This window comes from Eptatretus burgeri, chromosome 2, assembly GCF_056783735.1.
Source record: "Eptatretus burgeri isolate ZD-2024b chromosome 2, Ebu_testis_v1, whole genome shotgun sequence".
In the NCBI taxonomy this organism is placed as follows: Eukaryota; Metazoa; Chordata; class Myxini; order Myxiniformes; family Myxinidae; genus Eptatretus; species Eptatretus burgeri.
The window spans coordinates 26969955-26988799 of record NC_140962.1 but is presented as its reverse complement, the minus strand read 5'-3'; the positions used below and the strand labels follow the sequence as shown (position 1 = coordinate 26988799).

Sequence of the window (18845 nt, the reverse complement as noted above, 5' to 3'; positions counted from 1 at the left end):
GTGACTGACAAACGTTTTTGTTGTTGTTGTTGTTGCTGCCAATCTATAATAATGAGAAATGTTAAGGCAGCTCACAAAAAAATCCAAATGGGAGGGACAACAGAATTAAAGTAAAGAACAGCAGAAATCTGCTTTCCAAACAAAATTGAACTTTTGTTTGGATTTAAGACTTCACCGAGTAATTAGCCTGGTGTTGGCTTCGCGGTTAGGGTGGCTGGCTTGGGATCTTCGGGTCTTGAGTTTGAGCCCCGATGGCTGTTGAATTAACACCCGGTGGGGTTGACTCAGCCTGTCATCCTTCTGAGGTCGGCGAAATGCATACCAGTGTACTGGTATAGGGGCACAGCATCAGCAGCATAGTCGTGCCTCAACAAAATGATAGCTACCTGGCAGCCATGCTACCATACATAAGAAGAAGACTGAGTAATTCACCGAAATAGTAAAAGGAAAAAGGGCAAAGCATGAAGATCAGAAAAGAAAAAGCAAGAAATGAAATTTGACAGATCTTTCACACAAAGGGCTGTGGGCATGTGGAGCACTAAGTGAGGGAAGATAGTGTAAACAAGCAGAATGGATCGATTACAGAGAGAATTGTCGGTACTTAGATGTGGAGGAAATAGGATAGAGAGGATCGGTAAAAGTAGTGGACTTTTTGGGGTTCATATGTTAGTTTTTGCATGGCATTTATGTCTTTCAGTCTGTAGTACCATATATTGATTTACATGATCACACGTTTTGTGCACGGGAGCGGGAGGGTGGTGTGTTTGGAGTTGGGAGAGGGGGAGACCTGCACGAGATGGAAATGCTGTGAGGTATAATGGCAAAGGTGTGATAGACCAAGCACCCCTTTACTCTTGTCCTATCTTTCTTATACTAGTGCATGCCCGTAAATGCGTGGCCATACGTGCAAACCTTCCCCCCCCCCGCAAAAAAACTCAAACCGTGTGCCAGAAACAACAACCACACAAGCCGTTCCTTCGCTTTCACGTGCAAGTACGTGCATGGCTGTACGTGCAAAAAAAAAAATATATATATATATACTTTAAAACCGCTTGCCAGAAACAACCACACAGGCCGTTCCTTCGCTCTCGCGTGGCCGTACGTGCATGGCCGTACGTGCATGGCTGTACGTGCGTGCCCATACATGCGTGGCCGTACATACAAAAAAAAATTAAAAAAAAACTTTCAAACCGCGTGCCAGAAACAAGAACCACACAGGCCGTTCCTTCGCTCTCGCGTGCCCATATGTGCGTGGCCATACATGCAAAAAAAAAAACTTTCAAACAACCACACAGGCCATTCCTTCGCTCTCATAAACGACGACTGGATTAGGGCATTGTGTTTATCTATAAATGCGGATAAGAAATCGAGAAATTATTAGAATACAGTAAGTCATCACTATCCGGAAGTGGTGCGTGTCCATATGGAATGTTCACATCATTCCACGAATTATCGATTGCATTGAAGTAACAACTGCTGTGATACTTACACACAGAGTTAATTAAAATCAAAATTAAAATCAAGTTTACCTCCCTGTCTTTGCTTGCCATGACATTCACTGCCATTTACCATTGACACTCTTACCCCATGGTAACTAAGGCACCGATCGATCCCCATCATAACCAGCACAGCACGTGACCTCATCGTCGGCCGGCCGTGCACCGGCCTACGCAGCCACGCCGACGCAGCAACGTGTCCTGTGATTGGTAACTAACTGGCGCATCGGCCACGCCTACGCAGCAACGGTTCCTGTCATTGGTTTGGTAAATAAATGGCCATAATTTGGGAATCACTTGTCAGATTAATATCAAACCTTGAAAAGGCACATCCTCAGGGCCCCAGCAATAAACCTGGCAAGTTTCAATTAGATCGGACCAGCGGTTGTCGAGAAACAGCGGTCACAGACACACACACACACACACACACACACACACACACACACACACACACACACACACACACACACACACACACACACACACACACACACACACACACACACACACACACACACACACACACACACACAGATTGCTGGAATTATAGATAGATGTTTTCTACCTTCTATATATATGACGGCCAGCCAATAAGTAACCTTAAGATGGCTATATAAATTTGAGAATGTAATGTGTGTAGTTGTAGATGACATACACAACATGGCCAAAAGTATGTGGACACCTGCTCTTCCAACATCTCTTTCCAAAATCATGGACATTGACATGGAGTTGGTCCCCCCCCCCCCCTTTGTTGCTATAACAGCCTCCACTCTTCTGGGAAGGCTTTCCACAAGATGTTGGAACATTGGTGCAGGGATTTGCTTCCATTCAGCTACAAGAGCATTAGTGAGGTCTGGCACTGGTGTTGGGTGATTATATTTGGCTCTCAGTCAGCATTCCATTTCATCCCAAAGGTGTTCGATGGGATTGAGGTCAGGGCTCTGTGCAGGCCAGTCAAGTTCTTCCACACTGATCTCAACAAACCATTTCTGTAGGGAACTTACTTTGTGCATGGGCACATTGTTATGCTGAAACAGGAAAGGGCCTTCCTCCAAACTGTTGCCACAAAGTTGGAATCACAGAATCATCCAGAATGTCATTGTATGCTGTAGAGTTAAGATATCCCTTCATTATAACTAAGAGGCCTTGCCTGAACCATGAAAAACAGCCCCAGACCATTATTCCTCCTCCACCTAACTTTACGGTTGGCACTATGCATTCGGTCAGGTAGCGTTCTCCTGGCATCTGCCAAACCCAGATTAGTCCGTCGGACTGCCAGATGGTGAAGCATGATTAATCACTCCAGAGAACGCGTTTCCACTGCTCCAGAGTCCAATGGCGGTGAGCTTTACACCACTCCAGCCGATGTTTGGTATTGTGCATGGTGATATTAGGCTTGTGGGCAGCTGCTGGGCCATGGAACCCATTTCATGAAGCTGTCGCCGAACAGTGTTTGTGCTGACATTGCTTCCAGAATCGGTTTGGAACTCGGTAGTGAGTGTTGCACCGACAACAGACGATTTTTCCACCCGACGCACTTCAGCACTCGGTGGTCCTGTTCTGTGAGGTTGTGTGGCCTACCACTTCATGGCTGAGCTGTTGTTGCTTCGAGACGTTTCCACTTCACAATAACAGCATTACAGTTGACCGGGGCAGCTCTAGAAGGGCAGAAATTTGACTAACTGACTTGTTGGAAAAGTGGCATCCTATGACAGTGGCACGTTGAAAGTCACTGAGCTTTTCAGTACAGCCCATTCAACTACCAATGTTTCTCCCTGGAGATTGCATGGCTGTGTGCTTGATTGTATGCATCTGTCAGCAATGGGTGTGGCTGAAATAGCTGAATCCACTAATTAGAAGGGGGTGTCCGCATACTTTTGGCCATGTAGTGTATGTTATATCTATAGGTAAGAGTCAAGTTTTTGCCTATTTTAGATCTGGCAACATTGAGCGTATGATGTCAGTGGAGCAGTTGCGAGATGGCAGCTCCCTTAGAAGCATACACCAGGGAGGAACAACGTTCTGTCATCCGTTTCTTGGGAACTGAGGGTGTGAATCCCATTGAAATCCATCGCAGAATGAAAATGCAATATGGTGACGCATGTTTATTGCTGCAGCAGGTGCACAACTGGGACAGGAAGTTTAAAAGTGGAGTGTCCAGTGTGGTAGATGCTGCTCGCTCAGGCTGGCCTCAGACAGCCGACACACCAGAAATGGTTGCAGAAGTTGAGCGCAGGCTAAGGGAAAACCATCACATTACGCTGGATGAAGGGGTCTCCAAATTGAACATTAACCATCGTTTAGCACACCAAATAATTCACAACGTGCTGGGGTTCCACAAAGTGTCTGCAAGGTGGGTGCCGAGACAACTCACTCCCGAAATGAAAGAACGGAAAGTGGACGCATGTAAAGAAATTCTGCGACATTATGAAACAGAAGGCGATGCTTTCTTTCAGCGTGTAGTGACTGGGGATAAAAGCTGGGTCCACTACTTTCAGCCAGAAACAAAGGGGGCGAGCAAAGAGTGGCGCCATTCAACTTCACCATAGCTCAAAAAATTCCGCACACAGCCGTCCGCTGGAAAAGTGATGCTGACCCTCTTCTGAGATAGCCAAGGTCCACTTTAAGAGCATTACATGCCCAGAGGGACCACACAGTCACCAGTGCATCACACTGCGGCCTCCTTAAAAATCATCTGAAACCAGCAATCAGATCAAAACGTCATGGAATACTCACTACCAGCGTTTTGCTGCAGCATGACAATGCTCGGCTCCACACTGCCTGCACTACAGCTGCAACAATGGAGAACACGCATTTTGGGTATCCTCATCCACCCTACTCGCCAGACCTCGCCCCTTCGGATTACCACATGTTTGGGCCACTTAAAGAGGCGCTTGGTGGAACTAGATTCTGATCCGACGAAGAAGTTCAAGAGGCGGTGCACGAATGCCGACACAAGCAGCCAAAAGATTTTTTTCCAGAGGAATCCATGCCTTTGTAAAGCACTGGAAAAAAATGCATTCAACGCAATGGAGATGATGTTGCAAAATAAGTTTACACACGTACATGCAAAAAAACAATTTGTGAAAAATATTTCAAGGTTACTTATTGACTGGCCCTCATACTCGCAAAGAAACATCAAAACTCATCTCCTGCATTGCAGTCTCATTTTGCTTCTTTTTTTTTTGTACTTATTTCAATAGATAGGTTCAAAATCTCAGAACAATGACAATCCATCAATGTACTGCATCTCGCTCACATATATCTCCTATGATTTATCTTTGAGTCCGATGAAGTGCTCATCAAAATTAATCAGATCTCATGAGAAAGGGATAGGTTAAAAAAAAAACAACATAACAAGAGTAAAGCTTAGCTCCATCAATCATACCCAAGCCTGAGAGCAGAAACTGGTTTGAAAATGATGAACATGACATCAATCTCAGTCCAAATGTCCCTCTTTATAACTAGCTGGAGTACCAGTACAAAGACTCTTTCTTGTAAGTGATCCTAATTGTGTGTCAACAGGGCTGGCGTTCCCAGAATGGGCCTACAAGCCAGAGTCGAGTCCCGGTTCGCGTCAAATCCAGTTGTGGCACTTCATCCTGGAGCTGTTGCACAGTGCGGAGTTCCGTCACGTCATCGCCTGGCAGGGCGACTACGGAGAGTTTGTGATCCGTGACCCGGATGAGGTGGCAAGACTTTGGGGTGTGCGCAAAGCCAAACCTCAGATGAACTACGACAAGCTGAGCCGTGCCTTACGGTAAGAACATGATAAAAAATAATTTGCAAATATATACTAATAAATGTCAGTGTGTGTGTGTGTGTGTGTGTGTGTGTGTGTGTGTGTGTGTGTGTGTGTGTGTCCTCCATAACTCCAAAATCATGAAACCTAGCAGCCTGAAACTTTGCATGCATACTATGGGTACTCTAAGGAAGTGCATGAGTGAAAATTTGGTGTTTGGGTTAATTAAAACACCCCTTTTGAAGATAATTAATGGCCTTATTTAATTATATCCTTCAGCAGACACATCCTCAGATAACTCGCTCTCCATTGGGTCTTCACGCAGATCCTGGGTTACCTCACTGGGGTCTGAAGCCACCATGTTTTTTTGCCTGCTCAACTGTGCCTTGACTTGGAACAGGCCGCAAAGATTTCTTTATGATAAAGTTTTTTTTTTTTTCACTTCCTTCACTCATATTATTGAGTGCTTGATCATCATAAATGCAAATCGCTGGGTATATTGTAATGCTTAAAAACACCTGGAGACGCCGGCGTTCGTGGCTTTATTTCATTTCTGCACCCGCCATAACCACAAGAATCTCTTAAACTAAAACTAATTACAAAATTTGAGCTCCAGAATTGAACTTAGCAGCAGTTCAGACTGCTAAAAGAAGTGTTCATTTGTCTAAATTGGACATTGCTTGGGTGTTTCCGGGTGCATGGGTTTATCGACGGCAATTGGTGATCGCTTGCCAAGCCAGGCGTTCCGTTTGAGTGCTTAAGCCACTTTCTCAGCACCCTATAGTGGTAAAGTTCGTGTCCCGATTGGGATGTACAGTTGACAGTTACTACAAGGTAGAGGCACATATAAAGCACACACAGACATGGTACATATGGGTAGATTTGGATCTGTAGGGACTCTCCGTGGGTGTGTGGGCATGCCATGCCTGTTACGGGTGCTGTGGTGGCAAAGTTTCATCCCATATCTTATGGAGGTTTTTATCAGGTTTTCCTTTGTCCTCGTGAAAATGGTGAAAGATACTCAAGGTTTTTGGTTTGTATACAATATGTACTGTAGTCTGTAATCGCACTGACTCCAATCTGCTGATTCCCGAAAAATTGCTGATACTGGACAGTGTTTGTCTCCCGATATGTCCAGGTGGGATTTATCTCCGGATATGTCTGGGCGATGTTATGTCTGGACGGGAGTTTGTCTCCAGACATGTCCGAGCGGTGTTTGTCTTCAGACTTGTCCAAGTGGTGCTTATAGTATGGATAAAATGGATTTTGTTTCCACCATCACTTTGCAGAATCATTTTGATGAGACAGTATGAATCGTAATTAATGCTCCACCGCACGTTTGCATTCCCTTCCTCTCACCTCACGCTGCCCATACCCCTTCCCACCCCTACACACTCTCCCGCCACCACCCCTCCACACTCCCCATCTCTCCTTTCTCTTCCCCCCTCCACCTCCTCTCTCTCCCCTCCCCCTGATCCCTTTCTCTCTCCCCCATTTTACTATTCCCGTCAGTGAAGTTTCGGGTGGTATTTGCTCCTATAATAATGAGACAAAGTTGTTTCTATCAAAGGAAAATACTTTACTTTTTTGTACAATATAGTTCTATTTACGCTTTCCTCGCTTGCATACCATGCTCTCAGTTCGACTTAATCAGTCATTTTTGTTACTTCTTTAAAATCACTGAGTTTACTCGAGTTGAGCAGACTTATCAAAAACCCCTACACTGCTGTGGAGCAACGATGATATTCTATGCTAATATATAAATAAATAAATATATGTACTCTTATTGGAGAATGGGGGGGGGACGGGTCGGGGAGGTATCTGTTACTGGAATAAAACACCCTTGTATGTGATTGACATAGCTTGGACATTTCTCACCCTGTATTGAAGACTAGCAAATAGCACCCATCGCTTCGCTAACGGGAATACTAAAATGGGGGGGAGAGAGAAAGAGAAAAAGAGAAAAAGAAAGAGAGAAAGAGAGAAAGAGAGAAAGAGAGAAAGAGAGAAAGAGAGAAAGAGAGAAAGAGAGAAAGAGAGAAAGAGAGAAAGAGAGAAGAGAGAAAGAGAGAAAGAGAGAAAGAGAGAAAGAGAGAAAGAGAGATAGATAGATAGAGAGAGAGAGAGAAAGATAGATAGATAGATAGATAGAGATATAGATAGAGAGAGAGAGAGAGAGAGAGAGAGAGAGAGAGAGAGAGAGAGAGAGAGAGAGAGAGAGAGAGAGAGAGAGAGAGAGAGAGAGAGAGAGATAGAGATAGAGATAGAGATAGAGATAGAGATAGAGATAGAGATAGAGATAGAGATAGAGATAGAGATAGAGATAGAGATAGAGATAGAGAGACGGAGACGCACACACACACACATATATATATATATATATATATATATATATATATATATATATATATATATATATATATATATATATATATATATATATAAATATATATAAATATTATGCTTTATGAACAACACGCACGCACACTGGAGGCTTATGGAGTTCTAGGCTACCCTTGCATTTTCAGAAATTTTACCAGAAATAATTGCTCGATATTCACGAATGTGAAATCAATTGGTTTGCGCTTGATTCCATTTTCAAAATCATGAACTACAAAACTTGATGCATTTTGAGTATTTTTCTGTTTACGACGGATGGAGATGCATGGGCCGTTAAAATTAATATATTAACAAAATAAATAAATAAACAAATGAATGAATAAATAAATAAAATCACCAAATAAACCATAATCCCTCCCGTGGAAACATTAAATATAATTTTCTTCCAAATTGTCTTTGTGTGGGCCAAGTGCAGAAAAGATCCATTATACAAAGCATTGGAATAGTGTAATGAGCTTGGGAGGAGGAGTGGGAGTTGGAGGAGGGGTGAGAGTTGGAGAGGAAGGAGGGGTGAGAGTTGGAGGGGGAGGAGGGGTGAGAGTTAGAGGGGAGGAGGGGTGAGAGTTGGAGGGGAGGAGGGGTGATGTTGGAGGGGAGGAGGGGTGGGAGTTGGAGGGGAGGAGGGGTGACGTTGGAGGAGGTGGGGTGATGTTGGAGGGGGAGGTGGGGTGGGAGTTGGAGGGGAGGAGAGGTGGGAGTTGGAGGGGAGGAGGGGTGCGAGTTGGAGGGGAGGAGGGGTGCGAGTTGGAGGGGAGGAGGGGTGAGAGTTGGAGGGGAGGAGGGGTGACATTGGAGGGGAGGAGGGGTGGGAGTTAGAGGGGGAGGAGGGGTGAGAGTTGGAGGGGAGGAGGGGTGGGAGTTGGAGGGGAGGAGGGGTGACGTTGGAGGGGAGGAGGAGTGGGAGTTGGATTGGGAGGGGTGAGAGTTGGAGGGGAGGTGGGGTGAGAGTTGGAGGGGAGGAGAGGTGGGAGTTGGAGGGGAGGAGGGATGGGAGTTGGAGGGAGGAGGGGTGGGAGTTGGAGGGGAGGAGAGGTGGGAGTGGGAGTGGAGGAGGGTGGGAGTAGGAGGTGGGGTGGGAGTTGGAGGGGAGGAGAGGTGGGAGTTGGAGGGGAAGAGGGGTGGGGGTAGGAGGTGGAGGAGGATGGGAGTTGGAGGGGTGGAGATGTGGGAGTTGCAGGGGAGGAGATGTGGGAGTTGGAGGGGAGAGAGGGTGGAAGTTGGAGGAGGGAGGGAGGGTGGGAGTTGGAGGAGGGAGGGTGAGAGTTGGAGGAGGAGGAGGGGTAGGGGTTGGAGGGGAGGAGGGGTAGGAGTTGGAGGGGAGGAGGGGTGGGAGTTGGAGGGGGAGGAGGGGTGGGAGTTGGAGGGGAGGAGAGGTGGGAGTTGGAGGGGAGGAGGGGTGGGAGTTGTTAGGGGGAGGAGAGGTGGGAGTTGGAGGGGAGGAGGGGTGGGAGTTGGAGGGGGAGGAGGGGTGGGAGTTGGAGGGAGGAGGGGTAGGAGTTGGAGGGGAGGAGGGGTGGAAGTTGGAGGGGGAGGAGAGGTGGGAGTTGGAGGGGAGGAGGGGTGGGAGTTGGAGGAGAGGAGGGGTGGGAGTTGGAGGGGGAGGAGAGGTGGGAGATGGAGGGGAGGAGGGGTAGGAGTTGGAGGGGAGGAGGGGTTGGAGTTGGAGGGGGAGGAGAGGTGGGAGTTGGAGGGGAGGAGGGTGGGAGTAGGAGGTGGGGTGGGAGTTGGAGGGGAGGAGGTGGGAGTTGGAGGGGAGGGAGAGTGGGAGTTGGAGGAGGAGGGGTAAGAGTTGGAGGGGAGGAGATGTGGGAGTTGGAGGGGAGGAGGGGTGGGAGTTGGAGGGGGAGGAGGGGTGGGAGTTGGAGGGGAGGAGGGGTGGGAGTTGGAGGGGAGGAGGGGTGGGAGTTGGAGGGAGGAGGGGTGGGAGTTGGAGGGGAGGAGGGGTGGGAGTTGGAGGGGAGGAGGGGTGGGAGTTGGAGGGGAGGGAGGGTGGGAGTTGGAGGAGGAGGAGGGATGGGAATTGGAGGGGTAGGGAGGGTGTAGGATCAGGGAATATTTTTTTTTGCCAAAATAGGATTTACCAATTGTGTTTTTTTTTTAACATTTAATTTTGCTGTGCCTTTTCAGCTTTGAAGTCTTGTGTGTCCGTTTGTGTTCTTGCCAGTTCAACCCCTTGAGAATGCAATGGGGGCAATGTATAAACCAACATGTGATGCCATTCAAATGAACTTAAATCAAGAAACTTTGGCCTTTAGAGAAGTGTCATATTCAGGAGCTGCAAGAGATATTCTGGGCACAACTTAAAAGCACATTATGGTAGCCTGAGGTTTGAAGGAGAGGATGAACTTCAAAACTTCTATTCCACCCATAGGCACCAGCACAAGAATGGTGGGACAATGCAATTATGATCTAATACTTACCTTGTATGCACAGCAACTCGCCCTGCCACTGGATGAAGCTCATTGGCTGGGTAAACAAATGACCAATGGCTGGGCACTGATCGGTTGAGCTAATGGTCACTCATGTTTTATGATTATTTAGAGTACCAGAAAGCAAAAAACGGTGGAGATGAGTGGATATGAAAGGTATCTAACACGGCAAAGCATGAGATGTGGAGTGGTCAGAAGCTCAGCGGATGGATAGCAGACTGAGCATTCCACTGCTCCTGTGGCCATGTGCTTTTGATGGGCATGTTGTGCTTGGTGAGCAAATTGCTGCTGGAGAATAACTGTTGAGGCTAAGCTTTAGCTTAAGCTGTGCATGCTGGACCTGTGTGCCCCCCTGGTTCACTTGTGTTCGAGCACGTGAGGCATCGTGCGCAAGCTGGCCTGGGCTCGTCTTCCAATTGCTGCACTGTTGCTGCTGCATGTGGAGCCAACATGGTATTTCTGCCTCCATAGTTCCTAATAGCACGCACTCCTCTTCTAAGCTCGTGACCCGAGAGTCTCTCAAGGGATTTGAATTCCCATAGACTTTGTTGCCTTTTTAAAGCGTGCTCGTCTGAACTTCGTGCAAACTGCGAAAGATGCTCACACCTTGAATCCATTCTTTTGTTTCCCCCCATTTGCGTTCCACCTTTGATATATTATGTGTATGTGCGGATAGAATTTGGACTGCTGGGTTTTTTTTGTGCAATTGGAATTTGAATGACTCTTTGGTGTCAAATCAAATCAGGCCAAATTGTCTGGAAAGTCAGACTAACATTTTGTACACATGTTCAATGGCTGAGTTTACAAATGTTGTGGATATAAACCCAGAATTTATGTCATTTATAGAACCGGTCGGGCCCTTGTTATTTTAGCTCACAAATGTCCCACATGTAACGACATTATTTTAGTCATGTTAAAGCACCGTCGGCTTATTTTGGCGATTGAGGTCGTTAAAAAAGTCATAACTGTAAGGCTGTCCTTGTGACTAGTTTGCAACGAGCTGGTCCAATGGACCTTGTAAAAGTGGTTGGGGGGGGGGAGCCCCCTGCATACTCATCGAATCGCAGTGAGCTCATCCTGCACCTTTAAAAGGTACCGTAATCACTGGGAAGATCTATCGGAAGGCAACAAAACCCATTGATTTACCATTCGTGTACAGAAAGTGTGTGCCTACATGTTATTTTTAGAACAAAAAAATAATCCAATCTTTTATTTATCCTGCTGCTGGTCGTGATGGATGGGGATCTTGGGGTTAGGGTGAGAGAAAGGGGCTCACCAGTGCAAAATATAAACTAGAGCGAAGTTGACGACACGCCATCGCACATCCACATGCTTCCTCCCTAAAGAAAAGGTAAAAGATGGCAAAACGTTGCACCAGGAATTGCCCAATATCAAGTTTTGAGTTAAAAAATTTTTTTCACGTTTTGACCTCTGTGAGCCTAAGTTTCCACCCCTTTGAGCATGAACCAGGGGGGCCAAACTCAAAAAGATCGTTACGCATTACATGTGTCACCCAATGTTGATTGTATATACTGTACAACGTTTCATTAAAAAAACTTTGAAAAACAAATTACCCCCGTGTGGGGTGACGGTCATCTCTATAATGTTTTTTTACTATCATAATCAATGAACCGTTGCCAGATATCTCCTAAAATGACAGACGAGATAGGTTTTGAAAATGGCGACTTTCACAACTTTAGTGACCTTGACCCTGACCTCGAATCTGGGAAAAAAAGATGTCGTTGGGTCTCACTCATCGACCTCGACCCACATACCAAATTTCATCAAGATCGGAAGTAAAAAGTTTTCTTTGGACCGGGAGGTGTTTTTGACCATCTTCCAGGTTACGTGGCGGCCAAACGGGACGGAAATTCAAAAATCTGTCCGGTTCGATACAAGATAATATTTTTTACTATCATAATCAATAAACAGTTGCCGAATATTTTGTAGAATGGCAGACTAGATAGGTTTTGAAAATGGCGATTTTTATAACTTACATGACCTCGTGACCTCGTCCCTGACCTTGAACCCGGACAAAAGTTAGATCGTTCTGCAACACTCATCGACCTCTACCCACATACTAAGTTTCATCAAGATCTGAAAGAAAAATTGTTGACGGACGGACGTACGGACGGACATTTGGTCCGGCTTTATTAGGTGATCTCGGTAGAGATGACCTAAAAAAATGACCCGTAATTGCATTTTTCGATATTTGACCTTTTGACCCCACCTCAGAGGGAGTGGGACAAAAATGACAGTTCTTGAACCTTCTTGCCATGTGGTGATCATAACGACGAAGTTTGGTGAATTTCTGCACAACCGTTTAGGAAGAGAAGCGTGACGGACGGGTGAAGACAGACAGACAGACAGACAGACAGACAGACAGACGGAGCAGATTACAATATCCCCCTCCCCCCCCCATTTTTTTCAAAAAGCATGAGGATAATGAACTAAACCCACGCAGGTCAAGGCTATTCCTTGAGGAGGATCCACCATTTTATCATCATCATTTCATATGCAGCCTGTGGCTGCTGGTTTCATCATCGCTGAGTGCGCGGCTGTGCCGCTGATGCATTGCCCCCTTTTCCTTGTGAGCTGCTACTCATTTTCCTGACTTAGAAAGGATGACAGGCTGAGTCAACACACGTAGTGCTATTTAAAGCATGACTGCGGCGCAAACTCAAGACCCTAATATCTTAAGTCAGCCACCTTAACTATTAAGCCAACACCAGGAGGAGGAGGAGGAGGAGGAGGAGGAGGAGGACATTGGGACCATACTCTATGGAGAGCGTTGGTGCTGCTTAGCAGTCTCCTTGGCTATTGGGCACAATTCTGGACGGGTCACCACTCCGACACAGGATACCAGCATGCTGGCACTCATTTTGCCGACCTCGGAAGGATGATAGGCCGAGTTAACCCCACCTGGTGTTAATTCAACAGCTGGGTGGGATTTGAACTCAGGACCCTGGGATCCAAAGTCCACCACCCTAACCATTAAGCCAACACCAGGCTTCACCATTTAATGATGAGTATAAGTAAGGTAAGGGCTATTAATTATGTCACCTCTGAGTGAGGAGGACACAATTAAATGGTGAAGAAGATATTAATCTCCAAGACAATACAAACCATTTTTTGGACAATTTCAGATTAATAACTTTGTTTGATTTCTATTTTTGAAATCATATCTTTCCACAAGAAGAAATTTGACTGTTTCTGTGACATTTTCTGTTTGGCTGTGAATATAATTAGAAAATCTTTCATTGTTCTTTGCTCTTACATTTCTGTCTATTTTTTTTTTTCACAAGTTGATAAATCAAGAATCATTCAGAAATTGCCTCGACAACCTGGTTGACAGTGAAATTGATTAAATGATCAACACAAAACCTCAGGGTACCTAACTTTTTTTTTGTTCAACTGAGTTTATGTCATGATTGCTACTGCATGAATCTTCACATTTAATTGCTTATCTGCTGGCAGTGCGCCCACTATTTCTTACGGTATCCCCGAACGGTTACAGCATCACAGTACTCTGCTTGGCATGATGGAATTATCAGCTTACTATCTGGCTGTAACTATATAAATTGTACCTCATGATTTTCCATCATCAGGTATTACTACAACAAACGCATCCTGCACAAAACAAAAGGCAAGAGATTTACCTACAAGTTCAACTTCAACAAGTTGGTGCTGGTCGGACTACCTCTCCCTCAACCCCAGGTATATATTGCCACCACCACATGTTGCTGTAGATGTTGAAGACTTGCTATCTCTGTCATCCTAAACACTATACTGTTGTATACTCCTCTCTCCAGCTTCTTCGCACATCTCTGTTTCCTCCACCTGCTACTCGAGTACCACGGCCTCTTGCAACCTGCGCCAGCCTCAACGCCACCAATCCAGTGGCACATCCGGCAGTCCACCCAACAGCCGAGCTTAGTGCAAGCCACCTGCCGGCATTCCTGACTGCCCACGGTGAGCCGAGCCGCTGTACTTTTTAAACACTGTGTGGGCATACAACCCATTGTCCTTGTGTAAATTCTAACCAGTTTATGTTGTAAAATGTATTATTTACATCACCTAGAACTAGTACGGGCCAGTAGGTACGTAAACGGACTGGATTGGGGCATTATTTCAATTAGATCGGACCAAGCGTATCATAAATGGCCATAACTTGGGAAACACCAGGGAAACATATTCAGGTCCCCAGCGTCAATTGTGACATCATATCAAATGAAGAAGAATTGTGACGCTCCTCTCTCTCGCCCCCCTCGCTCCCCCTCCTCTCGCCCCTCCTATCTCGTCCCCACTTTCACCCCCCTCTCTCGCCTCCTCCTCTCTCCCCCTCTCTTGAAATGTGACGCCCCTCTCTCTCACCCCCTCTTTCCCCCTCTCTCGCCCCCTCTCTCTCCCCCTCTCTCACCCCTAGTCTCACCCCTCCTCTATTCCCCCTCTTTCTCCCCCTCTCTCATCCCTAGTCTCGCCCTCCTCTCTCGCCCCTCTTTCTCGCCCCCACTCCCACCCCCTCTCACACCCCCTCTCCCATCCCCCTCTCTCTCTCTCGTCCCCACTCCCACCCTCCTCTCTCTCCCCCTCTGTTGCCCCCCTCTCCCCCTAATTTCGCCCTTCCTCTCTCCCCCCTCCTCTCTCGCGACTCTCTCTCGCCCCCCTCTCCCATCCCCCTCTCTCGCAGATATTGGTCGACAGATAAATGGCCGTAACTTGGGAACCGCTCGTCTGATTAATATTAAACCTCGAAAAGGCACATCCGCGGGTCCCCAGCAATATTCCTGGCAAGTTTCAATCAGATCGGACCGTCATTCGTGCAAAAAATAAATAAATAAATAAATTAACATTAATTGTGACGTCATTCGTGATGTCATAGCACCGTGTCTTGTCATTGGTCGACAGATAAATGGCCGTAACTTGGGAACTGCTTATCCGATTAATATCAAACCTTGAAAAGGCACATCCACGGGTCCCCGGCAATATTCCTGGCAAGTTTAAATCAGATCGGACCGTCAATCGTGCAAAAAAAAAAAAATGAATCAATAAATTAACATTAATTGTGACGTCATTCGTGATGTCATGGCACCGTGTCTTGTCATTGGTCGACAGATAAATGGCCGTAACTTGGGAACCGCTCGTCCGATTGACATCAAACCTCGAAAAGGCACATCTGCGGGTCCCCGGCAATATTCCTGGCAAGTTTCAATGAGATCAGACCGGCGGTCGTTGAGAAATGGCAGTCGCAGACACACACACACACACACACACACACACACACACACACACACACACACACACACACACACACACACACACACACACACACACACACACACACACACACACACACACACACACACACACACTGCTGGAATTATAGATAGATGGTAAAACAAATTCAAATTGGAATCTTGTGTTTCATAGTAAACAAAAATTTGAAAAACTTGGGGAATTCCCAGTAATTTCTGGGTGGGCAGCCACGTCTAGCCAATGACTGTCTCTAATGAGTTATGAAAAACCCAAAACCCCCAAAGGCAAGGAAAACTTGCACAAACTAGAACAGCACTCAGTAGAGTGCATATCTCCGCCAAGCTGAGCACTTTACATTTTGTACGCCACTGATAGACCGGATCTGGATCCGGATCTGAAACAAAATCTAAATGGCTCGTTCTTTTCATCTAACCAACTCATCCACCAAGTTTTGTCATAACTCGTCCATAACGTTTTGAGATATCATGCTAGATATCATTTTTGGCCCCATCTCTTTATGGTGTGAAGAATCACTTAAAGATTAAAAAAAAAAACATTCTCATATCCAGATCCAGATTCGGATTTTCACCAAAATCAAATCAATTCTTCCTTGTCACACACCCAACCTGTCCATCAAAGTTCATCTGAATCCATCCGTAACGTTTTGAGATATCCTCTTCACAGACAAACAGACAGACAGACAGACAGAGGTGAAAACAACCTCCGTCCACCTTTAGTGGCAGAGGTAATAAAATAAAATTCCAACAACTAACAATCATTATATTTGAATGAATCTTCAATTTGGCATCGCATTATTATGTGAAAAGAGCACGAGTAAGTTTAAAATAGGCTCGAAGAGGATTTTATCGAGAAATTTGTGTCCAGTGACGTTACGAATACATTCCACGGTTGGCTATCACTCCTTCAAATTCCTTCATTCAATATCAGTTGTTTTGGATTTCCCTAAAATACATATTTTAAAGTCTTGATCATAATGTACCTTGTAAACAGAAACAATTAAGTATGTATGTTTAACTATATTGAAGGACAGTAAAGCCATCCATAAGTACGTGCATGAGTATTTAGAGACCTCTTAGAAAAGAAAATATACTTCACATACACATCATCCACACTCCCTGCTTAAATTCCAAATAGCACATTAAACTTTGTATTCATGATAAATTATGGACCCAATGATTTAATGAGGTTTAAAAATAAAACATTAATAAAAAAACAAATCATTGCTGAAATTTAGAAGTTGCATCTAATGGATATGATACATACCATAATCAGTGAGTGTGATAGTACTCTCAATGTAGGGATGGCACAGAAAAAAATGTCGGTCTCACCCGCTACATACAAAACTAAAATTGGAGTATTTTTAAAAAGTTGCTTCGGTTACATATGAGAGCCTACCTGGTCTGTTCAGCTGTTCTCCTTCGTTAAAGCAGGGATCACTTTTCAGTACCCCAGACCATGACAAAAGCAAAAATAATAATAATAATAATAATAATAATAATAATAATAATATTAATAATTTTTAAAAACCAGATTGGTCAAAACCGGAAAATCTTCTTCTTGTTCATAATAATAATAATAATCATCCTCAGACAGCATATTTCTGTGCTGCCTCTCTCAATATGCCTGGTGTTGGCTTAATAGTTGGGGTGGTGGGCTTTGGATCCAAGGGTCCTAAGTTCAAATCCCACAATCAGTTGAATTAACATCAGGTGGGGTTAACTCGACCTGTCATCCTTCCGAGGTCGGCAAAATTAGTGCCAGCTTGCTGGTATCCTGTGTCGGAGTGGCGACCCGTCCAGGATTGTGCCCAATAGCCAAGGAGACTGCTTAAGCAGCACCAACGCTCTGCACAGAGTATGGTCCCAATCTACTCTCTCATGCTCTCTCTCAATGGCAATGACTCTGGTACCATCCAACAGAGTTTTACTTTGTGCAGCATCCTTTGCTATTGTAATTTTAAAACCACAAAAAGTATGCAAAACTGCATTCCTTGGTAAAGGAATTGGAATAGGAATTCTGTCTTCTACCGACTCCTCTCCAGTGTTGCCCCCCCTGCTCTCTCTGCGATTTGTCCCCACCACATTTCCACAGGGCGCTCAAGGTCCGCCAACAACCCCCTTCTGGTAAAACTACCAAAATCACGAATCACTGCTCATCTTCACTCTTTTATTCCTCTTTTTTCCTGCCTTTGGAATAAACTTCCTCACTCTATTCTTTCCCATTCTTCCCTCCAGGCTTTCAAAACAGCCGTTCACCACCACCTCTTATCTTCCCCCATCCAAATCCTCGATCTTTTCTACCCCCGATAATCCACCCAAGCCCACTTCCTTCAATTCCCCTGCTTTCCTTCCTGAAAGTCCCTGTAATGTCCATCTTCTCTTCGCCATGTTCCTCGTCCCATCCCCATCCCTCTCCCTTCTACAGTTCACCTAATGTGTCTGTTCCCCACTGTTTTGTCCCTTCCACTCCCGCCCCTCTTGTCTCATGCCCCCTTGCTGTGAGTTGTGTGTTTGCTCTCATACGAGCCTCGACAAGGTATGCAAAAAAAAAAAGGGATCAGAGGGGTGGGCGGGACTACAATTATCAATCAGCGCTTAATGTTGGCGGGGCCATTAGACACATTTGCCTTCGGGCCAATATTTGGGTGTGGTTAATGGTGAGATATTATCAGGAAGTCGGTGACAAAGTATATACTATTTAGAATGTTAGATCATCTATAAAGTGTGTACAGTACCATTACAATGTGAGCAAGTCGATAAATTTTGTAAATCAGGAGTAGAACATATACATATATCAAGAAACAAGTCATAAAAACATTTTTCAAAATACAAATGAATGAAGGGATGTTACCCCAAAAAGTGCAGAAACAAGGTAGGGATGGTCACTAGTGTGTGTGTGTGTGTGTGTGTGTGTGTGTGTGTGTGTGTGTGTTATAAAACTTTGTCTTTTCTCGGGACAAACATATTGTGACGTCCACGGGACTTGAACAGTCCCGCCAACGTAGAATGAGCCGAAACGATGGAGGCGGTTTATTTCTATAACCCAAAGATGGCGGTTTCAATCGCTCTACCGCAAACGGGACGAGGAAGGTGGCACGAGTCGCTTTTCACTGAGTTGATAACGTTTATTTCTCTAACCAGAAATAACAAGACTCGGCAAGAAGAGGGATCCGGGGCGATTCGACGGGATGGTGGTGTGGGTTCGGGCGTGGGGAAAACACAAACAATTCCAATGGATATACCAATCTCAAACCCTCTAAGGTGCCAGGTACACACACACACACACACACACACACACACACACACACACACACACACACACACACACACACACACACACACACACACACACACACACACACACACACACACACACACAAAACGTAGCTGGTCCTGGTGGTCAGGCTGGCCCATGGTGTGGACGCAACAGTTCCTGGATTGGCGTCGGACGAGCTGGCATTGCGCTCGTCAGGGCAGGAGACACCGTGGTGCTTTCGACCTC

The 18845-nt window shown here is 45.6% G+C and overlaps 1 protein-coding gene across 1 annotated transcript in view; it reads left to right on the top strand.

The window, feature by feature from the left end:
* LOC147031659 (uncharacterized) overlaps positions 1–18845 on the top strand; it is a 58867-nt gene that overhangs the window by 28372 nt on the left and 11650 nt on the right. The window contains exons 3-5 of the mRNA XM_085866483.1: positions 5022–5256; positions 13676–13784; positions 13880–14039. Of these exons, the coding sequence (XP_085722609.1) occupies positions 5022–5256; positions 13676–13784; positions 13880–14039 (504 nt within the window). The remainder of the gene's footprint in view (positions 1–5021; positions 5257–13675; positions 13785–13879; positions 14040–18845) is intronic.